The 19,132-nt window shown below is 41.7% G+C and overlaps 1 protein-coding gene across 1 annotated transcript in view; it reads right to left on the bottom strand.

The window, feature by feature from the left end:
* Positions 1 to 19,132, bottom strand: part of LOC124282704 (proton channel OtopLc-like) — a 49,978-nt gene that overhangs the window by 17,304 nt on the left and 13,542 nt on the right. Inside the window, 1 exon segment of the mRNA XM_046718761.1 lies at positions 11,771 to 12,105. Within this exon segment, the coding sequence (XP_046574717.1) occupies positions 11,771 to 12,105 (335 nt within the window).

Genomic DNA, 19,132 nt, shown 5'->3' with positions numbered 1-19,132 from the left:
TCCCTCGTGGTACTAGTATGTGTGGCTATAGTTGTAGTAGGGGTGCGCACCCCACCTCCATTTTGTCCTGAAAGTTTATTAAATGATCATTGAAACTCTGGTGAAAACGGGTGAAAATGAACTGCACACACAACACACACACATAATCCCTTTCTCAAATAGCTCTCATCCGCAAGATACTGAGTAATAGTAGTAGTAGTAGTAGTAGTAGTGGTAGTGGTAGTGGTAGTGGTGGTGGTGGTGGTGGTTGTGGTGGTGTAGGTTGCACCGGAAGTGGCAGTGGCAACAGTAGTAATGGAAATAGTATTAGCAATAGTAGTAATAATGAAAGGTACAGATGCAGTGGCAGCAATAGTAGTCAACTTTAGACCACAGTCCTCCCTCCCCATCTCTCGCCAGTACACGGTACATCTTGAGTAGATTATTTTTGTTTATCTGCCACCGTTTCATCGCAAACATCCGGATACGACATAAGTTAACCTTTACTTATCTTATAAACACCTCACCGCTGAGCTGCTGGCGCGGGCCATCATCAGTCGTATCCCCGTGGTTACACGTGATCAACAGAAGCCTCGAGAGATGGACCCAGCTCCGGCAGGTGGATGTGCCCAGGAGACCTTTCATGTTTACGAATATCTGCAAACTCTTGGACGATATGCATCGGATACATCCCATGTTCATTCCTAGCAACTCGACCCTTTCCGTAACCAGGAAGAAGAATCGTCCCCTTTCAATGAAAGCTACGCGCGCTAATCCGACTCATGCATCACAATGCGTCAGAACTTCGCAAATGCTTCGGTCAAAGGATCCTTCAGGAATATTGGCATTTCAGACCATGGTTATAATGTGTGATTAAGAGGATGCAATCTTGTAAATATATCAGAAATATATTTTGCATGATATAATGCAGTTTGTACAACATTTCGTGGATGACCATGTGATCTTGTTAAACGCCTCTGTAGTCAACACTTCAGTTCGACCATTCGTCTGTCTCACAGTCCCTGAACCACATGATTTTCCCTACTGCCTAGCCCTCCCTGCAATACTGAAGCCGTAAATGAGTGAGTGGGTGAGTGAGTATGGTTTTACGCCGCTTTTAGCAATATTCCAGCAATATCCCGACGAGTCACGAGTTTTCGGCGTGACGACCGAACGCTTTAACCACTAGGCTACCCCACCGCCTCAGGTTCTCAATCTCCCATCTCACTGGGGCTCCTTTTCAATTTAAATGGGTTTCTTTTGTCACTATCAAACTTCTACACATTCAGAGACTAAGCGTCTATTCTACTATGGGGTGTCAGGTTGTTGGACGGACGCCCGAAGTTATACAGAACTTAAAGGGATTACCTCGTTGGAGAAACCGAAGACAACGGGTGTGGTGCTGATAATAAACGAAACATAATGTGGGATTCGAACCCAGGACCATAGGTTAATGCACAGCGAATAGAAGATGTTTACCACAACTGCTGGCCCACACACCAGTATACCAGTCGCAGAACCAGTTAAGCTAAGTCGGACTTGTATACAAACAGTGTCACTTTCTAATCACCATCAGTTCCGACTTTCTCCATCAAATTTGCCAGCCTTATTCCCCACTGACAGCAGGTAATATGTAGCAAGAGTTCACACTCAGGTCAACTTGCACTTTAAAGATAAGTAAAACCAAACTTATATGTGTACGGGACGGATGCATGTCGTAAAATAGATCACCATGTCCATCAAGAGGGCCTGCACAGACGGGCTATCAAGAAATTGATAGATAGTCCGAATGAGCAGGTCTCACCGGAGTTGATGAGACAGGTGGCTTTCTGACGTTTACTCGTTCACTTTTTCATGGAGGAAACATATGAGAAAAACGTTTTTTGGAAGGCTGTACATGAGTCAGTTCATTTGGTTCCACGAAATAGGGAGCAGCATGGGCAGCAATTTCTATATAAATTCTCCGAAGCGGACATGTCAGCGTGCGTTTGTTGTTTAACGCCGCACTCAGCAACGTTACAGCTATATCGCGTGGTTAGATCTCACAATCCCTGAACCACGTTATTTTCTCTACAGCCTAGCCCACCCTGCAATGCTAAAGCCCGAAATGAAGCAAGTCTTGATTCCCCTATGTTCTGAATCTCCGATCTCACTGGGCTCTTTTTTAATTTAAATGGGTTTAATTGTCACTATCAGTATTATATATACATTCAGCCACTATGCGTAAGTCTAGGCGATGATCTGTAAATAATTGAGTCTGGACAAGACAGTCTAGTGATCAACAGCATGAGCATCGATCTATGCAATTCGGATACGATGACATGTGTCAACCAAGTCAGCGAGCCCGACCACCCGATCCCATCAGTCGCCTCTTACGACAAGCATGGGTTGCTGAAGATCAATTCTCAACCGGATCTTCACGGATACACGTCAGTGAATAACATCGTTGAAACGGTAGAGGTCCCAGGGATACAGGAGGAAAGGAAGACAATATAGTGTGACCCTTTTTTTATTACATGTCAACTCCCGCCATAAGGGCGACATATTTGTTCCGTTTGACCTCTAAACAAAATATTTCCTGAAGAAGCCAACGTCCATTGATGCCCCTTTAAAAAAAACTACTGAACTTCTCTTCTTAAATAGTCTCCCCCTCCTTCCCTAACTTCACCCCAGAACTCTAGTGGTCGGTACCTTCTTCAACGTGTTTTTAAGCCAATACACACTCTCTCACACTAATAATAGTTGTTGATGTTACTGCAAACAGGTAGCGGGTGAGATCATCAAGTTGGCAGAAAATATCACTTCAATCTTGACATTTTGTGAGACACTTGATATTAGACTTCACCTATAATCTGTTTATCTAGACTTGTTTCAACGTAAATGTTACAGGGAGTGGCGACATACACTTGCATACACCGATAACAGATATGACGGTAATTTTACAGCTGGTTTTGCAAAGATTTCAAAGAGCGTCCAACCAATCTTGCTCAAACTTTGTTTGACAACGGTTACATCAAGCAGTATACGTAGGAAGAGTTTTTGAGATATGTTTCGACAATAAGAGGCATCAGTGACCAAAATGATATCTGAAGCAGTTCCATATATTGATTTCTGTAAAATATGTTCCTATGATTTCAGGTGATTCACATGCCTTTGCATGTGTTTGTGCCACTGAACGATACAGCTAGACTAACAGCCATTTTACAGAAAATAAAAGTTTATAAATTAAAGTTATAAATACAATAAAAAGGAACCCAGAGACTTTCTTCATTTTCAGAAGCTGTGGAAATCTAGGCTTGCCACATTATCTAGACTTGCGTGGGCTTTCTTGGATATATTTGCTTCAGGGTCTCTATGACAGACTAGGATGCAGCAGGATATGTTCAACTTTCCCTGAACTTCACAGTTTGGTATTTCATAAACATATGCTGATGCTGCTGTATCCGGAATCGTTAATGGACAGAGCTTAGGCAGACATTTCTTGTGATTATGAATTGGTTTTGTAACTTGTATTTACCTTCATCTCGGTCACCAAGGAAAACCCGTAATCAAGTGAAAAGGATAATTATTTACCTGTTGGTCTGTTTGACTTCAGTGGTGAACACGATTGTTAAATCATATAAACCATCATGATCTTGACCTTGACGAGAGAGCAAGATTTATGTGTTTGGGATTTTTGTTGTTGTTGTTGTTGTTGTTGTTTTGTTGTTGTTGTTTAATATTCCAGCTATATGACGGTGGTCTGTAAACAACAGTGATCATCATCATGAGCGTCGATCTACGCAATATGGATACGATAACATGGCTGTATCAGCGAGCCCGATCCAGTTAGTCGCCTCTTACAAGTATGGGTTGCTGAAGACCAATTCTAACCCGGACCTTCAAGGGTCGAGAGGACAAGCGTAAAGCATGACTGCTTTGCAAGTGCCTTTTAAGAAGAATAGAAATACATCATGAAAATAAATTCCTTCTACCTGGAGCTTCAAAATATCAGCAGTATCCTAACTCCCAAAACGTCTAGATAATATTTATCCTCCTCATCATCCCCGCTGAATCGTTTTCACATATCCAGGGGCATGTATATTTGGTCCTACATCTGGAAAATACTCGACACAATATTGATGTTTGGAGCGCATATCTCACACGTAGCTGCCGCAGTACCATGTGTACTCTGACATTTGGTAGGGTTTGCTGGTATTTGGCTTAATGCTCATCTGATGATGCATGTACATAGCTTGAAATATGGACCTTTGAGGGGGGCATGTGTAAATAAGCATGGCAAGTTACAGGTGTCTTGTAAGCTCTTTCTCCCTACAGTCTGGCTGTTGCAGAACGGCCGCTAGGAGGCACTAGTGAGTATGAGTGTACGTGCTGTCTATCAATAACCAGCCATATTGAATTCATATATTGGTTGTTGTTGTTTTTGTTTGTTTGTTGTTGTTGTTTTGTTTGTTTGGTGTGGGTTTGTTTTGTTTGTTTTTTTGGGGGGGGGGGGTGTAGGAGGTTTTTGTTTTGATTTGTTTTTGTTTTTGGGTTTTTTTTGTTACTCGTCGCACCGAACGGTATTTTAAGTATATGACGATAATCGGACCTAGACAATGCAATTCAATGCCTGACATGATCATCGACCTGGATTCGGGTGGTCAGCCAGCCGTTGATGTATGTCATACCAGACCGATGCTCATGATGTCAATCACTGGGTGTTCTAGATACGGCCCGATTACCTACAGACCTTCGTCAAAAAAGCTACAGTATTGTTAAGTATAACGTTCAACAAACAAACCAAGAATGGACCCATGCGGAGAATCGAACCCGAAAGATCTACTTGAGCTATCTACCTTTGTTAGGGCGACCCATAAACTGTTGCGCATATTATTGTTCATCAGTGACATGCGTTATGGTTACTTTTAGCTGACGGAAACATCAGGTGTGGTCGTAAGGTGTGTATGACGTACAACTGTCTTTCCACGACTAATCAAGTAATTTATAAATTAATGTGATCAGTTGAAGTATTTCCTGTATTTATTTATACTTCATTAATACACGCTAGGTAACTAGCATCTTGTTTGGGAGAACGTTTCAAACTGTCCTGGTTGTGGTTGTCAGTTGATGAAAATTGGCATAAAATTACGTTTGGTTCACTGAAAGGTGTTCTCATATAATCACGGTGTGCGAGTTTGGGCCGACATAATCATTACTAACTAACCACAGAGTATAATTGGATACGTATCTCTATAAGTACCTTTCTGGTGTCTTTCTCACACACACGCGCACGCACACACGCACATGCACGAGCACGCACCCACAGATGTTGGACGCCGACGACATGAGCACGATGTGTAAAGCCCATTTCTGGTGTCCCCCGCCGTGATATTGCTGGAATAGTGCTAAAAGCGGCGTAACACTATTGTCACTCTGGACCCGTGATCGATGCTCATGCTGTTGATCACTGGATTGTCTGGTCCAAACTGGATTATTTACAGACCGCCGCCATATAGCTGGAATATTGCTGAGTGCGGCGTAAAACCAAACTCACTCACTCAGAAAGAGTGTTTTAATTTGTCGGAGATAACATTGCTCTTTAATACTGTTTTTATGTATGTTTCTTTTCATATTATATATAATCTCCTCAAAATGTCGGAAAATGCAACACGGTTAGTACAACTAGCACTAGCCTTCATCCTCCTCTGTCATCTATAACGAGCCGTAGTGAAACACTAACGAGATGTTTAGAAGCATGTTACCTCCTTACATACTGTCTGTGTGCATAGTGGCTGACAAAACGTGTGATAGATGTGTCTCTCCGTGACACATAATGCGATACATGGCGCCGCGCATGTGCAGTCACGCGGACACGAATGATGAATGGTCTTGCGCATGTGTACTGACCCGGAACTAGAATGTGAAAGATTTCAAGATGTCACTTGAATGACAATGTGAGATTGGACGAGATTTGGAACTCGTTCGTGACCACAGCTCGTGTGAAATTACGGCAACATCTTAAACTGCAGTTTGGGTGGTCGTGGTTTTATTGCACTGGGGATTGTCGCCCGAACAGCTCAGTTTGTTTGATTTCGTGACACTGTCAATATCAGTTTCATCGACTTTACAATTGTCAGTGTTTCCCACAAAGAGGGCACACAAAGCCATGACCTTTTCGTTACCTGACCACCGAAATCAGATTGCTACTGTATAGGAAAGCTGTATGACATCGTGGATGAGAGATCCTCCATGATCAAACAGTGCTGTAAATAATATGTTATCACAAAACGCCTAGTATGTGTGAATTACCGGAATGTGTTGGACCACTTTGGAAAAATGAATAAATTGATTCTCCCAGAGACCATATATTATATGGTCTCTGATTCTCCTTAGTCAAATTTGGTTGTTGTTTGGAGCCAAGCTCAATATTTCAGCTTTATGAAGACGTGTATAATCGCGTCTGGACCAAACCAGTGATTGACATCATGAACATCGATACAGGCAACTGGGATACGATGACATGTGGGAACCAAGTGGGGACCACCCGATCCCGTTAGTCGCCTCTTGCGACCAACAAGGGTAGCTGAAGACCAAATCTAACCCGGTTCATAACGCGTTCTATAGGCAAGTGACTATGTTCAAAATATGCCTCTTTCCACCAAGTTTTGTTAGTTTGCTGTTGAACGTCGCACTCTGCAATATTCCAGCTGTAAGGTGGTTTCCGCCAAGCAGTGAATAGCTACAATAGAGATTGTTAATGTGACCCTGGGCTGTTTAACTTCCTTGAGACTTAAGAATGAAAATCGAGTGATTTCTGATCTAATGATCAGGTTTCGCGGTATGATCATATAGGAAAAGGGAGTTTAACCTTGTACAAGTTGTATTATTAGATGAAAGGTGTCCTTAGATTTCGTCCCAGTTGCCCTCCTTGAAAATGAATGACCATTACATTATACACGCAAAGGTAACACTAACAATTGCCCTTAACGACTTATATATCAACACTCTAAGAACTGTGCCTTATGTCATCTCAGACTGTGTAATCTTCGATGTCATAACGAATATAACAAGCCATTTTCTAATAATCTCAAATACATAAGATCGTTATTCATTATACGTCAAGTTGAAACTCAAATGCACAGGGCGCGGTTAGTCTGTCTCACAGTCCCTGAACCACATTATTTTCCCTTCAGCCCAGCCCTCTCTACAATGCTAAAGAATGAAGCAAGTCTAGATTTCCTCAGGTTCTGAATCCCCCAATTTCAATGGGATTATTTGTTACTATCAAAATTAGATATATTCAGAGACTAAGCGTTAGTCTAAGGGCGCGGTCTGATGTTCCGCAATTCAAACATGCAGAGTTGTATACCTTGGGCAGGCCAGAGGCCCATAATCGTGTGTCCGAATTCGGGCTCGCCCGGATTTTGTTTCCAGGTTTATCTGCACCATGCCATGCCAATGCCACAATGGTAAAAGTCTCAGACTTGCATCACTTCTGGCGTTTGTCTCAAATAAACTGATATAACTCGGATTATTGTTTAAACGACCTTACCTAAATTCACTCACTCAAGTGAACAATGCCGTGATGTAACTCAAGCACACTCCAAAGGGACATAAACCATCCTCACTCACTCACTCAAGTGAACAATTCCGTCATGTTAGAGAAACACACAGCGGCATAAACCAAACTCTCTCACCACAGACAATACAATATTTCAATGATGGCATCAGTTTGTGACATACCTCCAGGTCAAGTTATAAGCTTGAGAATCAATGCGAACAATCCTGGACAACGCAACATAGCTCAATGAGTAGATCTCCATGCTTACGCCGTCGTCACGTCTTACAGGGCTTGCAACACCAGCATAGATATAGTACGTGACATGCTCAACATAGAGCCGTATGATCTCAGAAATCAGATACTTCTATCCATTGTGAAACCAACATTTTTGAAAATTGGAAACACGTGGTGCTCATAGATATATAAAGACGCCATATGACATGAATGACTTAATCCCTCACTTTGAAGGTGTAGGGGTGTAGATAACCCAGTAGGCCAAAACGCTGCATTTCGCTCTGCGGAGATACGTCACTAACGTCTTATGAAGTTCTAATGATAGTGGGTTCTAATCTCAAATTCATTTTGAATAATGATCCTTGGATTGTTTGTTTGTTCTTAGCAATATTCCAGCGATACGTCGACGGTCTGTAAATAATCTTGTCTGGACCAGACAATCCAATGATTGACATGCGCAATTCAGATACGATGACACGAGTCAACCAAGTCAGCGAACCTGACCACCCGATCCCGTTAGCTGCATCTTACGACAAGCATGGGTTGCTGAAGACCAATTCTAACCCGGATCTTCACGGGTCCTTGGTTTGTCCGCAATATATCCATAACCCTCGTGGAAAGATCTGCATCGCCTTGCGTATTGCTTTCTTATCAAGCTGTCATACCAGGATATATTTTAAATACTGTTCATATTGTCTGCTTGATTGTATTGGTAGGCTTTCGTCCAACGATGCTCTTCAACGATAATGCATTGGCCTCCTTCGGAGTTTGAACCAAACTGTATGGATGTCGGAGTTTGCCTACTAGAATTTCGCAGTTATTGGATTTAATATGGTATGCTTTATAAGGATGTCATATAAAAAAGTAACTTCTCAATAATGAAAGAATAGATGAAGAGCTCAAACATATACACTTTTGAGCAGCTAAACAATATTGATATAGTGTGAAGATCTATCATAGATCAAATAGTTTGAAACCAAGAAATATCTCATACAGACCCTGAAACAAAACCAACTGCCAAAGAATGTCTAGATTTCGTCAATATCCCTGTTCGTCTCAAGCGTGTACGGAAAGAAAAAATAAAAGGCCTACGGCATCATTTCGAGATATTGACGCCTTTCAAAGAAGAAACAGACACAATGAAAGCAACAGAAGTGGATCAAGTTGTTAAGACCATACCGATTAAAACCAGTGTAAAATGACTTCCAGTTTAACGTTTATCTCAGTTAATCGAGTAGATATTATCCCTCTAGTCAATGGGGTAATTCAGACAAGTAATCCAAGCTTAATCCGACTTAATATCAACTAGACATGCAAGATCAACATTTACAGAGCTGAGTATTGGAGAGAGTTCCTAAATTTCTTTACGATTTGGGAACCTAGTCCCAACTGGTTTAACGTAATCCGTAATGATAGGTGTATGTTAACCACATAATCCTTATATGAATAGTACCATGTAGGTCAATCGGAATGTACCGGGTTGACCGGTAGGTGTATTGTAACCTTGATGGTTCCACAGATTCAAAATAAACAATAGCCACTGTAACCATTGTCATAGACCACGGCAGAGTTACAGTCAAGAAATAACTAGAGTTTACAGCTATCAAGGTCGACAGGTATTATTACGACTGTTGCAGGTATCAATAACAACATAACTAGTGTTACAGATATTATTACACTTATATGATAACAGTTTTACAGATATTAATAAGTCCTTGTTGCAGTATTACAACGCCATCTGAGGCTACATCTACGTCTGAAAACTCATTGTACTACAGCTATCAATACCAACCTCTACAGTTTCAGCTGTCAATACTAACCGCTACAGTTACATATATCAATACCAACTGTTACAGTTACGGGTATCAATACCAACCACTCGGGTTACATCTATCAATGCCAACCGCTACAGTTACAGCTATCAATACCAACCACTGCAGTTACATCTATCAATGCCAACCGCTATAGTTTCAACTGTCAATACCAACCGCTCCAGTTACATCTATCAATACCAACTGCTATAGTTTCAGCTGTCAATACCAACCGCTCCAGTTACATCTATCAATACCAACCACTGCACTTACATCTATCAACACCAACCACTGCAGTTACATCTATCAATACCAACCACTGCAGTTACATCTATCAATACCAACCACTGCAGTTACATCTATCAATACCAACCACTCCAGTTACATCTATCAATACCAACCACTGCAGTTACATCTATCAATACCAACCACTGCAGTTACATCTATCAATACCAACCGCTATAGTTACGGGTATCAATACCAACCGCTCCAGTTACATCTATCAATACCAACCACTGCAGTTACATCTATCAATACCAACCACTGCAGTTACATCTATCAATACCAACCGCTATAGTTACGGGTATCAATACTAACCACTGCAGTTACATCTATCAATACCAACTGCTACAGTTTCATCTATCAATACCAACCGCTATAGTTACGGGTATCAATACCAAACACTCCAGTTACATCTATCAGTAACAACTGCTACAGTCGGGTATCAATACCAACCAATGCAGTTACAGCTATCAGTACCAACCGTTACAGTTACGGGTTTCAATACTAACCTCTCCAGTTACATCTATCAATACCAACTGCTACTGTCGGGTATCAATACCAACCACTCCAGTTACATCTATCAATACCAACCACTGCAGTTACATCTATCAATACCAACCACTGCAGTTACATCTATCAATACCAACCGCTATAGTTACGGGTATCAATACTAACCACTGCAGTTACATCTATCAATACCAACCACTCCAGTTTCATCTATCAATACCAACCGCTATAGTTACGGGTATCAATACCAACCACTCCAGTTACATCTATCAGTAACAACTGCTACAGTCGGGTATCAATACCAACCAATCCAGTTACAGCTATCAGTACCAACCGTTACAGTTACGGGTTTCAATACTAACCTCTCCAGTTACATCTATCAATACCAACTGCTACTGTCGGGTATCAATACCAACCACTCCAGTTACAGCTATCAGTACCAACCGTTACAGTTACGGGTATCAAAGACAACAACTGGTGTCACGCCTATCAGTGTCATTTACCATTGTAGCCCCACCGCAGGTGTTATGACTACTATCGCTGCCAAATGCTAATAGTTCTGAAGTGGCTGTTGACAACACCTACCGACGTTGCAGTTGCCCGGCATACAATATTTGTAGTTTCTGTCAGCAGTATCAGCTATCGAGACACCAAATATACCTGCCCCAATCAAAAGGTCACGTACAGAGTTCAACCTTGTGACAAAACATTTATCCCACGTTATACGTACATTGCAATAAACTGAACGTGATTCAAGTGAATGTAAACAATGCGCGATGTAATTATTTATAAATATTTTCAGGATATGTCAAGATACACCTTATCAACATGCACGAGAGTACTGCTTGATACATGAACCTCGTGTCAATCTCGTGGAGATATTCCCCAAAATGCATATCAGTCATGGGCGTAACCAATGGATGATGCTATACCATGTTTTGCATATATGCATGACATGTATATGGTAAACGGAAACGTTACTCGATAAGTTGTGCAGTTAAAGTACATGCACATGGTATTGAAATGTATGTTAATGAAATGAACACGATATCCCCTGAAATAAACAGCATTTATGTGAGTGTAACCAATGGATGATATACCATGTTGTCACATATGGATGAAATAAACATCATAAACGGAAACCTTACTCCATAAGTTGTGCAGTTAAAGTATGCGCACATGCTATTGAAACGTATGTTGATGAAACGAACAAGCCATCCCCTGAAATGAATATCATTCATGTGAGTGTAACCAATGGTTGATATACCACGTTTTGCTTACATACATGAAATGTACATCATAAACGGAAACATTGCCCCATAAGTCGTGCCGTTAAAGTATGCGCACATGTTATTGAATGCACGTAAATGAAATGAACACGATATGCCCTGAAATAGACATGTTGTCAACTCACCTGAATCCCCATTAGGTAGAGAGTGGGAGAAGCTAGGTGCCTCGCTCGCCATGTTGACAGTGATGCCCTGTCGCTCCTCTCTCATTATGTTAATCCTGCGGGGTAGGTTCGGCTGGAGGTTGTTGACAAAGGGAGCCCTCCCTCCCTCGCCACTCGACCGTGAATCTCCCCCTAGTGTACCCCCATTGCTCATCGTAGCGTAATAGGGGACAGGGCGACGGGGGCAGGGCCGGTCCAGAGAGTTTTCCCCTGGGGTGGAGCTTTTGGCTGAGTATCTCTCCAGGGACTCGGAACCTGACTGTCCGCTGCTGTACTGGCGGCCGACGGGCACCCAGCTGGAAAGAAAATACACGAGTGTTCACTTAATGATTGCTGGGTGTGATAGTGGGTGCTTTAGGGGTAGGTGGGCTAAGTGATTGGGAGGTAGTGTTGGTATTACCTGTTTACATTACCTCCTAAAAGGAATAAATCTCAACAAAAACACACTGCATGTAATTAGTGGGGGTTATTTGAGAGACTTGGGTGTCGTATGGCAGGAATACTGCTGAGCGGCGTTAGACAACAAACAAACACTTACTTTCTTATGCAAAGTATGTGAGTGGTGAGTGCTAAAACTCCAAATACACCCGGTGTTATCCCGATTTATAGTGATCCATTCATATAATTTTCGTCACAATTTTGCTTCTTATGCATCCTTTTCAGCAGTTAATTGTTGATGTTTTCATGTGAAATTTGCAAGTCAGCAAATTTGCTGACTTGCAAATTTCATGACTAATCCAAATAAACAACAATCATATAATCCTCATCCAAAGATGAAATAACATAATCGCCACAGATCTGTAGTACAGAATAAGAAAAGCAACATCACCTTGAATATTCAGAAACACGTATTTTAGATGCCTCTAACATTAACATATCAATAACATATTTTGAAAGCAATTTTACAAAACAATCGTAAATTACTCAAACATAACTGCCTCATACGACCAAGTCAACTAAATAAACACAGGAGTAAACACGTATTAATATACATCACAAATATAGGCAAATCATGTATGTATGTACCTCCCTTGAAGCAGTGACAGAAATGTTCATATATATCCGACAAGGCTCGAAATCCAGGTACGCCTCCTCAGGCAGGTAAAAAACTAATTAGAGGTCCGGCCACAACCTCTAGCACAAAACCTGCCTGTTGGAACACCCCGACATGTCAACAAGGCTGTATATGTGCAATTTATATGTCAACTGGTCGACAGGGCTTACGTATTCAGTCCGCGTGAAAGCACGTTGACGCTGTTATCTCCCGTAACTTATACCTCACTGGTCGTGAGACAACACTAGCCCTCTCATTGGAAGGAAGCCCCAGAACATTGCATATTTTGTGTCAAGGTCGTTCATGAACAATAGGTAGTACACAATAGGTAGTACGTACATAAAAGGCTTCGTCCAAACAATAAGTGAGTTTTCTTATACGCAGCTTTTAGTCGACCTCATTAGAAGGGAAGCCCAAGATCATTGCTCAGTTTATGTCAAGGTCGTTTGTAAACAATAGGCAGTATGTACATAAAAAGCTTAGTCCAAAATATATAAGTGTTTTTGTTTTACACCGCATTTAATAATGCTCGTTGAAATGGAAGCCCTAGAACACTCCTCAGGTGGTGAAGGTCGTTCGTGAACAATAGGTACTACATACATGACAGGCTTCGTCCAAACTATGATGGAGCATTGTTTTACGCCGTTTTAGCAGCATTCCGTCCATCGGGGACACAGAAAATGGGAGTTGGAGGCAGGTCTCAGGCGTGAGCCCGAATGCATTCACCACTATGCTACCTTGTCATCCCTTGTTCAAACTATGATCACACTTTTTATAACAGAAAGTGGGTTTTTGTTGACTAATGATTGTGAGCCCATGATCAATGAAGTTTGGGCGTTTGTTATATTCTAAATTTCCCAAGTCGTATTTGTCTAATTGAGTGATTAGGTTTAATTTTACGCCGCTTTTAGCAATATTCCAGCAATATCAAGGCGGGGGACACCAGAAATGGGCTTCACACATTGTACCCATATGGGGAGTCGAACCTTGGTCTTAGGCGTGACGAGTGAACACTTTAACCAATAGGCTACACCACTGCCCCGATGTTGTCTAATAGCGCATATATATGTCCGGCGTTGTTTAAAACATTATACAACGCAGTTCCGATTCATTGGTACGTTGGTAGTATTCGGAGTTGACAATCCTATTTGCATTACCACTTATGTGGATGATTTATGTGGATGCCAATCTGACGCCACCAGAACACATTTGCGTTTCTCTGTGTGGAGATCCATCACATCGTGGTCGGACTGTGTCCCATTCCTCTCGTTCACTGAACCTTATATTAATGAGCCATAACTGTCGAGACCAAGTACCGAGAAAAACAGAAGTTCACTGGGTTTGTTTTTATACCCCGTTCCGTTTATTTTTCTGCTCGGATAAGTTCTATTTTTAGACCCTTAATTCCAAAATCATCTTGTATTACACACATTGGTAGAACCCGAGCTGTTTGGAAAAGCGAGATACTGCTCAATTCTCTTCGTGAGAAAATTAACTGTGATTTCATCATTGCCCTATAGTAAACAGTGTTAAAGACCACGCTATCTGTCTCTGGGTCTTAAACTGTCAGCTGATCAATGTTGTCGATTTCTTGAAATATACACAGGTGTGTGACTTGAACATATTATGTCCGACTCTCCGTTGATAACAATCGCCTAATCGCTTACAGAAATACCGGCCATGGAAAACCAATCAATTCACTTATAATGCCCTGCATTTGAAAAGTACGGATATGTTTATAATTTTTCTTTTTGCATGGCGTTTAAAAAAAAACCTTTCTAATACTTTTCACAAATTAAGAAATTTAATCTACCCTCACTCGGAAATAAGGCATATCTCAATCGTTGAAGATTATAATCAAACATTCGCTTTAGAAGCGGCCATGAACATATTGAAGTTCATCAGCGTGTCAAATATTCATTAGATAAAAAATTGAAATCCAAGATGGTATATCATAAGTATTTTTATATCATGTTTTGATTATCAGTTTATGTTTTGGACGATAGATTCAACGAGCTGTGGTGACATTATCAATGTTTTAAGTAACCAGAAAAAGTCATGTTTCCTGTGCTTATCAGCGAGCCCCGTCAGTGATATCCGACATGTGGCGGGGATCTGAGTAGTGCTTCCTTAAAGATGATGATAAGTACCAGTGCTGCTGGTGTAGGTGCTGTTCCTCGTTTGATGTATCCCCGTATACTGTAATAGATCACTGTCACTACTGTAGAAACTGACGTGGTGTTGGTTGTTAACGTATGAAGACGTAGCAACAGCAGTAGTAGGTGGCAGCTATAGTAGTGAGTGAGTCTAGTTTTACGCCGCACTCAGCAATATTCCAGCCATATGGCGGCGGTCTGTAAATAATCGAGTCTGGACCAGACAATCCAGTGATCAACAGCGTGAGCATCGCTCTGCGCAATTGGGAACCGATGACATGTGTCCACCAAGTCAGCGGCTGTAGTAGTAGTAGTAGTAGTAGTAGTAGTAGAATCAGAATAAGTAGATGTATTGGCAATAGTAGCTGAAGTAATAGAGGTGAGGTGAGGTGAAATTGGGTTTAATGTCGTGCTTGGGAATATTTCGCTCATATGACGACGTGCATGCGTGTGTATGTGTATGTGCGGCTGCTTGTACTAGCCCAGACTGAAGCTGGTTTTATAGTGCTAGCTCACTGAGATACCATGCCGCAGTGAAGCATGAATACCCCACTCAGACACATTCTACTGACTCCGAGCCGACCAGTCCTTGTTGTACCCATTAATGCCGAGCGTCAGACAGGGACCAACAAGTACCATATTTTAACGTCTTTTGGTATGACGCGGTCGGGGATCGAACCTGCGACCTTCCGCTCTCCGGGCGGACGCTCTAACCACTACACCACGGAGGAGGTCAATAGAGGTAGTAGTAGTAGTAGTAGTAGTAGTAGTAGTAGTAGTAGTAGTAGTAGTAGTAGTAGTAGTAGTAGTAGTAATAATAATAATAGCCGCACCAAAAACACCAGTAGTAGTAGAACAGCATCAGAATGAGTAGAAATATTAGCAGTAGTAGTAGCTGAAATAATAGAGGTACTAGTAGTAGTAGTAGTGATAGCAACAGTAGTAGTAGAAGCAGAAGTAGTAGTAGTTGTAGTAGTGGTATGTGAACTTGTGTGTCTGATTTTACCATCTGGACTGGTTCCGTTTTTATAGTGTCCTTCTGAGACTGAGACACCACGGCTGGTTTAACATGGATAACCCACGGAGAAACAGTTTACTGACTTCAGGGCGACCAGCCGTTGTTTTGTACCCTCAATACCTGGTGCCAGGTAAGGTATGACGGGTTCGAACCATTGACATTCCCCCATCCAGGCCGATACTCTCTCCACTGGACCACGGATATGGATCTTGAAGTAGTAATATTTACAGTAACAGAAGAAGTAGCAGTTGTAGCATGTAGTAACATCAAGCTGTAGCAATGTCCTCGTACAGGATACAATCAGCAGCCAGTAGCCTTAGTGTGTGAGTGAGTTTGGTTTTAAGCCGCTTTTAGCAATATTCCAGCAATATCACGGCGTGGGATACTAGAAATGGGCTTCACACATTGTACCCATGTGGGGAATCGAACCCGGGTCACTGGCGTGTTGAGCGAACGCTTTAACCACTAGGCTACCCCATCGCCCCCAGTAGCCTTAGTGGCATCAGCAGTAGTAGGAGCATAGGTCGTAGCTCTTATGACAACAGCTGTTTAAAGTTAATAAGAGTTGTTGCAGTGAGAGCAGGAGTTATTATAGTAGTTCCCTTTGACGATCCGGGTTAGAATTGATCTGCAGCAGCTCGTGCTTGTCTTAAGAGGCGACTAACGGGATTAGGGATGAGCTCGATGCATGTAATCGTAATCGAGTTAGATCGATGTTCATAATGTCAATCACTTGATTTTGTGGCCAAGACTTTCAGACCCCCGGCATATAGCTGGAATGTTGGTGAGTGTAGTATTCACGTGGCCCCATCTAGCCATCACAGACGATAAAATCACAATCTGTACGTGCAGCTTTACGTTCAATTATTATATATGTATTTTTTAACAAAGCTTACTTTCTCATTCAAAACATTTAACACCGCAATATATATTACCAGACGTTTAATGGAGAAAGAAGATAGGATCTCACCATTAACAACATTCCATTTTAAGTATACGAAACACTATCAAATATGGAAAATATTCCACACGTGATGTTTTTATCGCGCCAGTGGTTCCATAAGTTTGAAAGGTAGATACAGTCAAACCATACGTGGGTGTCAGGTAAGTAGTGTGAAACTAGCGGCCGTCTCAAAACGACGAAGGTGTATTTTACTGTTCTGAATATATGGGTTAATGTTTCTTTAGCGTGCTTTTCATGTTTATCCCGTGATCTGTAAAGGAAATGATGAATGTAAACGATAAATGATAAGCCAAGAGCGGTTTGATAGCAAGTTTTCACACGTGATTAGGATTTAGATTAATGGGCAAACTGTGTATTCCGTGTCATGGCGGCCGGGGAACTTCCGGTGTCAGTGGTAAAACTCTTCCCTCACAGTTATTATCACCAAAATAATGTGGATCTTCTTGGATATGGACCAACCGAGTGAAACAACATCAGTTACTTAGTGGTGTGATATATACCCATGGCCTGCATCAAGCTTGTTTGTTTAGTTTGTGTGTTTAAACGGTTAAATATTGGACTATCGGTCAAGACTGATTGATTAAGTGAGTTTCCAGCCATATTTCGAGACGAAGTTTAGTCGGTCAAGAGTTAATGGAACGCGTGTATTTACAGGTTGTTATATATAATTGAACGTAACTCATTCACATACTTCATAAATTCTATGTGACATACCAAATGACGTAAATATGTGGTACTTGTTGTTGCCCTGTCTGGCGTTCAGAATTAATGGGATAAAACACGGACTGATCGGCGCGGCTTTAGTCCGTAGCCTAGTCTGTGTAACAGACCCTGAAATAAATATATCGAAAAAAGTCCATACAAGTCTAGAATATGTGGCAAGTATAGATAACCACAGTTGAAATTGAAAGTCTCTTGGCTCATTTTCATTACCTTTTATGATTATAATTTAGGAACCTTTTTTCTGTAAAATATGTTCATTTCAGAGACTAAATGTTAGTCCGGACCCCAAAAAGCAGCAAACGTGAATACTGGTCGCTTTACAAGTGCAGTAATCGTAAACGTGATGCTGAACCAAATTTCACCTCACCTCCTGCTATCGCCGTCTACATCGACAGCTGTCATCACCCTCCCATGCCCATGCGTCTAAATGACCTGTTAGTTAGTAACTGCCTCATTAGCTCACCTAAATTGCCCTGTTTCCAAAATGGATGCCCCTTGATTCCCCGAACACATCTGATGGATGTGTTTAGATCATCACATTGAGCAAACTGGGTTTAGATGAAACGTCAGTGTTGAGCGCCTTCTGCCAGAACTGTCCAAACATAGATTAACGTCAATTAAAGCACCAGAGTAGTCGGTAGCATGGCCCGGCTAATTACAATCTCTGTTCACCGCAGTAATAGATGGCTCTGGCAGAAGGGAGGACACTGGTTTGGTTCCTCTATGCTAGTCTGTCGTACAGACCCTGAAGCAAATATATCCAAGAAAGCCCACGCAAGTCTAGAAAATGTGGCAAGTCTAGATTTCCTCAGCTTCAGGAAATGAAGAAAGTCTCAGGGCTCCTTTTCATTATATTATATGTTTTTTTAATATGAACTTTTTTCAGTAAAATATGTTTATTTCAGAGACTAGTTGTTAGTCTAACTCTATGCTTACAGTAACGTATGGGTATAGGTGTATAGAATGGTCATGAAGAGTCATTGGATGGGTGACTGAGCCAGCTTGACTCCTGAGAGTTTGCAGGACTTCTGTCCTTCCCCACAACGAAGTATACGTGAAACTTGTGGTCCCAAGTGAGTTTGTTCAAAATTGCCTCTGTTCACCCAGCAGTGAATGGGTACCCGGTGGAATACGTCATACTACTATTGACCTTATAGTGCCTCATAGGGTACTTGGGTAAAACTTGAAACTGTGGGAAGACTTGCAAAATATTCTTGACTTGCATGGACTGCATTGGGTCTATTTGATTCAGGGTCTGTATGGCAGACTAGGCAGAGGGCGGTAAGCGGTTTTCGTGCCCTCGGGCGCAAGTCATGTCAACGAAAGTGATAACGGTCTAACGTGTAATTGTCTTGTAATGGACACCAGCCCATCAACTGTCACTTCCCCCGCTCTTGGCATGAGGCAG

This window comes from Haliotis rubra, unplaced genomic scaffold (genome assembly GCF_003918875.1).
Source record: "Haliotis rubra isolate DU_JTF1 unplaced genomic scaffold, ASM391887v1 Scf1, whole genome shotgun sequence".
NCBI classification, from domain to species: Eukaryota; Metazoa; Mollusca; class Gastropoda; order Lepetellida; family Haliotidae; genus Haliotis; species Haliotis rubra.
This window is presented reverse-complemented; position numbering and strand designations above follow the sequence as displayed.